The following is a 7,451-nucleotide window of genomic DNA, read 5'->3' on the forward strand; positions in this document are numbered from 1 at the left end:
AATAGAGTGTCTGCAAATTATGACGATGAAGGACAATGAGAAGTCAGGATTAACCGAAAAGGTTCTGAAATATATATTAAAAAGTTGTGCTTAGTTCAATGTAATGCCCTTCAGTTGAATACTTATAATAATCAATTCTTTGATACCATGAAGTGTGCACGATGTTGGAAAATGAACCTTCCATAATACCTTGCACAGCACCAAGCATAGTACCTTGCACAGGACCTAGAATAATACTATAATAGTACCTCAGTTTCTAGAACAGTGCCAACCAAAGTATAGCGCTGTACTTGGCAAAGTTGATCAGTACCAAGCAAAGCACTTAGCAGAGTAATTTGCACTGTAACTGTACCAGAAGGCGCACACACATGAATACAGGGTTAAAAGTAAGGAAAGCCCAAATAGAATATTGGCCTAACCATAACCATAACCATAAATAACCCCAAAACATTTATATTCAACGCCATGGATTCCATAGATGACATATCCAATTCAAGCGGCATTATATTAAACCCCAGGTGTCCTTTCAATGGATCCCACTAATGAACAGAAAACACACTGCCCACAGATCCACTTTGTGGGTTCAGAATATATTGGAATCTGTCATTTTTGACAGCGTAATCTTTAAAGGGCCCCTTAGTTAAACCCAAATAAGGTCCTCCACAGACAAAAATGAAACTTCTTCTCTATTATGTGGAAACAATTGCAGCAAGCATGATCCAATAACGCTGTCTTACCAGATTCATCCAGAAAACAAACAGAGCGAAATCGAAACATACAATATCACTCCATTACTCATCTAAGTTATAGATACAATATATGTAATGTGATATACTTATCATCTTTTAGTGGTGGTTTTGTCATGGGTCGGACATGTCCTGGTTCTGTGAGACTGCAAGTGTGCTCAAAGTTTTATCAAATACAGATTGCACAAAACGGAAAGGGGTCGATATCTACAATTCAATATTGTCAATTACAATTATTATAACTTTGATTGTATATTACCATTCTAAAGTTTGTGAAGGTAAAGTTTACTAAGGGCATGTGGCTTTAGTATAAAGGTCATCTCGTTATTTTCCATGTTCAAAAGAAGGTGCTCAACAACCCATATCAACTGAAACCTTTAAACAGAACTAAGCTAACTTTTGTCTCTTGTTTTTCCTTAGGTCTGATTCAAGTGTGACTACTGACTATTAGTCATATTTTATCAGTTGATTTCAACTTATTCTTGTGAGGGTTCTCACTGAGAACCCTCACAAGAAAATAAATGTCAAGGGCACTTCTGAGGACATTGCAAAAGTAGAAAGTGCTGACGTAAGGCCATCCACAGATCTCAGGTTGGTATCAGGGACATACTTACCATGAACTACATAGCAATGAGCTAAACCAGCATTGTATTGCTGGCGTTCTGCTGGCCTTTTGATCAATTGCATTATTGATCAATTGCTTCTACTTTTTTACCTATCTTCCTCTTCAAAGAAACAATATTGGATTTGGATCATCACCACATAATTATGCAAACAGTAAAAAAAAGAATATTCATCCTTGGCACCGTGTGGCAAACAACACAATGCAGTCAGAATAAGATGGGTTTTACAGCCAAACTTCTGTCCTCACTACCATTTAGCACACTTTGGTACACTGTGCACACCATCTGTCTGCAGTGGCCAAAGTTGCCCAATCCGCAGCCAAGATGTAATCATTAGGTTTGTTCCAAAAAAACTACAATGGATGCTATCATTTCTCTCTGGTGTGAGAAAGTCGAGAGTCTGTCTAAGATGCACTGGGAATTGGCATTACCTTTTATTTCCATGTGGAGAAAATATAACGAAAGATAAAAATTGATTGATCCAATGGCACTGAAATAAAATAAAGAGGACAAATCTGAAAAGGACGAATGGACTCAAATGCAATTGACTTAGCAGACATCCAATCCTACTGCGGTATGTTCAACAAATCAATGTCAATCAGACGATACCGTTCGAATACCTTTTGGTTTTCCTCTTCACGATTGCTGGTACAACACAAGAACGATGCATTTTCCATCATGAGCGATTTTGACAGGGACCCGTCCAGGGTTATCTCAGAGAGTAGCTCTGCCTTCCCCTCAGATGTGGTCGTCCATCCCTCTTTCTTCTCTCCTCCTCTCCTGATCTGGCAGGGTCACCCCAGGGATGTCAACAAAACTCGATGGATGGGGGACAAAACATTGTGGGAATGTCCTTTAGCAGATCTTCGTTTTTCGACGTGTTGATGTTTCGTTTGTTGTGGTGGTAGTTGTTTTACAGAGGGAAAACCAGAAAGCCAGAGAAGGTGGAGTACTGCCATCCACCGACCAGGTTGCCCTTCTCCAGTTTTAGATACACCTTGTCCTCGTTTTCTAGCAGTAGCAGGACTCCGTTTGTGGCCGCCTCGCGGGTAACGTCCTTATCGCCCGCGAAGGCAGAGATGACCGGCTTGCCGTTCAACATCAGGTTGACCTGGAGGAACCCAAACATAGACACTGGGTAAACATCGCGCCACTCAGTAGCTGCATTATGCGAGACTGTTTTAAAAATCCACCTACATGTCTGGGTGAAAGCGTAGCAAACTCCTGATGCTTATCAGTTTTTCTGACACGTGTACTCTAATGAGTGTTTTCAGGGAGGAAATACTTATATGGTAGCAGGCCTGGTGTTCTGAACGCTCATTATTCTTTGCGGTTTGAGGTATTTGTGAGCGCCATGTGTTAAGAGAAAGTCAAAGTTATAATGATTTCTACCAATAACTGCATTCATCAGCATATGATTAAGATGAAACGAATATCCAGAAGGCAGTACATTTAGGAGTAATGGAATGCATCCACACCCTAGATAATATTTCAAATTAAAATGACTACATTGAGAGTTCACTCTCAATCTCTCTCTTGCTCTTTGTGTGTGTGTGTGTGCGTGTGTGCTTGTGTGTGTGTGTGTGTGTGTGTGTGTGTGTGTGTGTGTGTGTGTGTGTGTGTGTGTGTGTGTGTGTGTATACCTGTATGGTTTGGCTCTGGTACACCTTTATAACATGAAAGTTGAAACTGTAAATCCCTTTCCTTGGTGACAAGAAAACAGACTCAAACGTGAAGTAGTTCCCAATATTCACAAGTACCTGCAAGAATAACACATGCATAATATTACATACATGTTTCTCAAGGAGCTGAAGCTATTGAAACAATCAGTTGGTGTAAGGAATCAGTATAAAACATATTTTGTCTGAAACCAAATAATTGTCATTGTCATGTAATTACATATATGTATATATTATATATCATATTATATATATATATTTATCATAAATATAGACATTCTGTCAGAGAGGAGGGACCTCTCCCTCCTTTCTGACAGACTGTCTATATCGAAAGTAATACACAATGACAAACGCAGATCACAAGTTATCACACAGATCCATAATTGGGTGTAAATGTTTGACAAGCAGCCAAGTTGATTTTTCCTGGCTGCTTTTCAAGAATTGTTGATTATTCATTTGGGAAATTTTCAGAAACCAAAAAATAGGCAACCGAATATTTCCAAATTTTCCATATCAGCCAACAATAATGATAGTCGGTTATCACAATTATGATCAATTGATTGTCAATTGGTCAGTCAACTAAACATTTCAGTCTACATTCTGCAGCTAACTGATTAGTCTTACGAGTTATCACTCATCAACAAAAATCATAAATGTATAAATTATACATTGATCGTTTCAATCAATCATCAATCATTGCAGTCTTGCATCCTTCAATCATTCTTATAATCAAACATATCAAATTGACCATACAAGTGTCTGCAAGGTGTAACAGTAAGCCTATTTGACGTTTATTTACCGTTTCAGAGCACAGTAGCAGCTGCTACAATACATCTAATACACTTTCCCCACGGATACATCCTTTCTCCAATATGACCTTTCTCAAACCTTACATTGCCGCCAAAAATGTGCAACCATTGAACCCGAAACGACATCTAAGCAGAATTTAATAGTTTATTTAGAAAAATGTAATGAATAACTATGGGTCGCATATTGGGATTAACTTGTAAGTTGACCCACAATACAAGAACTGGACATTCCCAGCGGTTCATGTCCAATGCCATTACCATGGGGATGCGCAGAGTGTGCGCGCCTCACCGCACCGTGCGTCGTGTTGGGGACGATCTGCACCCCAGGGCCATCCTTTAACACTACGTGTGCGATGTACAGCACAATCCAACATAATCCCTGTCCTATTTTATCGATAACAAGCGGATATCCCAATTTGTTTTTGCTTAAATAAGCTGTCAATTAACAGATAGCACAGTACCGAGTTGACTGTTCATTCCAAATGGATCAAACGGCAATGATAAATGAACGCCTGGAGATAAAAGTGCACCAAAACAGAATTTAGGGAGTCTTACTTGGTCAAAGTATATAATTCTCGTCTTGTTGCTCATCTCCGAGGGTTCGTGGTTGTTGCTGCGGACCGCAGAGAAAGCCACCTTAGAGTTGGCCGCGCGCACCGAGATGCCGAGCGGAGAGGTGGAGCCCCTCCAGTCCGCGGTGGGGTTGGAGTCGCACACAACCAGGCACTTCCCCTCCAGGACGATCGGTTCCGTGTCGTTTTGGGCACTCCCGAACGGACACAGTAGAGTCCAACAGAGCACGACGAGAAGGGCATTCGCCCCGGTGGCCAACTGTGACGGCAGCATTTCCAAACACAGCGTCTCCGCACCGAGTCCCCCGCACACTGCTGATCAGTCCCGCACAGTCCCGCACACTGCTGAGCCGCCCCGCACAGTCCCGCACACTGCTGATCAGTCCCGCACACTGCTGATCAGTCCCGCACAGTCCCGCACACTGCTGATCAGTCCCGCACAATGCTGCTGATCAGCACCACACACGCGTCTGATGCTGCACACTTCTCTTATTGGGTTTAGTTATGAGGCATTTTTAGATTTGGTGTTGAAACGTTGTTCATTTTAAATAAACATCACAAATAACTATCAGCAGACGGAACAGCCTATTCTATTTACAATTAGGATATATTTTTATTTAGAGCAATTCAATTGACAAGGTATTGATGAGGGCTCTCGGTCGACCGGCGAAAGCAGTGGGTTGTGTATCAAAGCCCCTCTCTCCCCATGCTGGCGCATCGGAGGGTCCCCTTATCTGGTGCGCACTGCGTGCACTGGTCTGCTACATTACGCATGTACATGGTGTGCTGGTCGTTCTCTTGATCTGTAGACAATTCGGCCTACAAGCATCATTCAATATAAAACAAATGAGCTTAAGAACCATGGACTGAATGAGCTATGATTGACTGGGTGAATTGATCGCGATTATATCTGAGAGTGAAGGTGTGAGCTCAGGGTCAGAGGATCCTGGGAAAACATGCGCAAGCATTCGCAACGCGGTGCAGACGAGATGTGATGGCAGGTTTGTAAGGATTACCCGCCTCCCCCCCCCCCCCCCCCCCCACACACACACACACACACACACACACACACACACACACACACCAACCACCCACCCACCCACCCACAAACTAAGTCGGGGCTTAACAGCAAAAGTTATCAACATTTTAGGAGGATTGGGTCATCACTCTCTTTATTGAAAACATTTTGTTTTTCATTCAGAGTCACATACCCACCCTCCCCCCTCTCTAGTTTTGTGTCCGTAACCCTAACACAAACATTCAGTCCAAGTGGTTTTGGGAAGTAGGCCTAAGGTTTCTAAAAGAGTAAGGTGTACTGTGATGTACATCCTTTAAAAGTGCCAATATATTCATCCATATGAACAATTCTCTATTATATTTGTACACATTTGTATTCTGTTTATCAATGTTACATTTGCATCTGCCTCTTCACATTACAAGAAAGCGGACATCAGGGCTTAGAGCTCACAGTGTCATTAAAGGGTTCTCATGGAACCCGCCTTTCGCTGTTCTTATTTTTTAAATAGAAGAACGATCCATGTGAGATGCGGAGCAATCGAAATTCTCCTCCAACATGGCTACTGTCAACACTGTCACATGTTAGTTTTTGGGATGAGTGGGAGTTTTGGGACGATACAAAAACAAATTGGTATGTACACTAGGCACATTTACCTTTCAGCATCAGCATACCTTGTAAGAAATGGTTGAATTAAAAGCGTGGACGTGTGGGATTTAAATTTCCCCTCACTCAAAAGTTTTGCAGCACCAATCTATTTCAAATGAAGGGTGTGAGATCAACCATTGGTAGTCCGTTAGCAGCTCAGAGGCCAGTGGGGGCAGCTGTACATACTTGTCTTAATGAGCAGCCTGGGCGAAAATGAGTTTCAATCAGACACAGATAAAGAATCTCGATGTTGTTAGATTCTTTAAGAGTCCCCGGGGATTTTAATCCAGTTCCCTTTCTGACAAGGGTTGGTTAGGGTCTCATCACCATAAATAATACTACTTGACATCCTTGCTACATGAGTAAACATTTCCACCTTTTTATTGATGACAATATCCAGATGACTTGTGCAATATACCTGCAGTCTACTTCACTTTTCGCATAAGTTACAAATATACTTTTAATTAACATCTAACCAACAGCAGAATAACCAACAGCAGAATATTGTTGCTAGACACATATTTGATTTATAATAAGAATAAATAATATTAATATTTATTGTGTATATTGCTAGTTGCTAGTTGGGTTTATTCTCTGGCTTGAGCTGAGCAACTGTTCCTCGCTGATCAATAAAGTAATCAGTATGTTTCTATATTTGTATCTGTATCTGAGTTTGTATCTGTGTATGTTTCTTCCCTCTGTGAATCTGATGAGCTCATTTAGTGTATAATAAGCTCTGCAGTGGGAACATTTACAAACTCGACTGGAGATAGTAATTTATGTTGTTTATTAAATAAATTAACTCATTGACAAATCTGACAAATAACCTATTCCAAGTGGCCCTTGGTTAAATCGCTTGACTTTGATCAATATGCTGACACATAGGAACAATATGTCATTGAAGTCTATAATGCAGCTAATTACCCACTTGGGGACAATCAAGATTTATTGCTATACCTATTGGACCTTTGACCTTTTATCTATTGGACCTTTTACTTATTGGACCTTTGACCTATTGGGGCTTTGGAGCGATTGGACCTTTGACTTTTTCTCTCAAAGGTTCTGGATTAAGTTGTCTCATAAAAACTGCTAGTCATGTTGGATGGATTTCTAGTTGTATTTTGTAATAGCAGGCTACCTAGGCAGGTTTACTGTCTATTCCGATGTTAGACTTTGGAAGTCATCAGTATTGGCCAAGTGCTTCCCTATGGTGGGAATAGCTCAAGGTTCAAACCAGGGACAAAATCTGTTTTTTAGAGCACTGACTGAGACCTCTATTCTCTAAATCTCAATTTTGAATGATTACAGTTCTCAGAGAAGGAAAACAATGTTCAACATCACATTTATTTTTAAATGTCA

The 7,451-nt window shown here is 40.9% G+C and overlaps 1 protein-coding gene across 1 annotated transcript; it reads right to left on the reverse strand.

Moving 5' to 3' along the window:
* Positions 1 to 2,282: 2,282 nt before the first annotated feature.
* cbln4 (cerebellin 4 precursor) lies at positions 2,283 to 4,703 on the reverse strand (the record flags this gene model as incomplete). The annotated part of the gene is made up of 3 exons (XM_079740820.1): positions 2,283 to 2,480; positions 3,013 to 3,129; positions 4,413 to 4,703. 3 exons carry the CDS (start codon positions 4,701 to 4,703, stop codon positions 2,283 to 2,285), a joined length of 606 nt encoding a protein of 201 aa, XP_079596946.1.
* Between the last annotated feature and the right edge of the window lie 2,748 nt (positions 4,704 to 7,451).

This window comes from Pollachius pollachius (genome assembly GCF_949987615.1).
Source record: "Pollachius pollachius genome assembly, chromosome: 8".
NCBI classification, from domain to species: domain Eukaryota; kingdom Metazoa; phylum Chordata; class Actinopteri; order Gadiformes; family Gadidae; genus Pollachius; species Pollachius pollachius.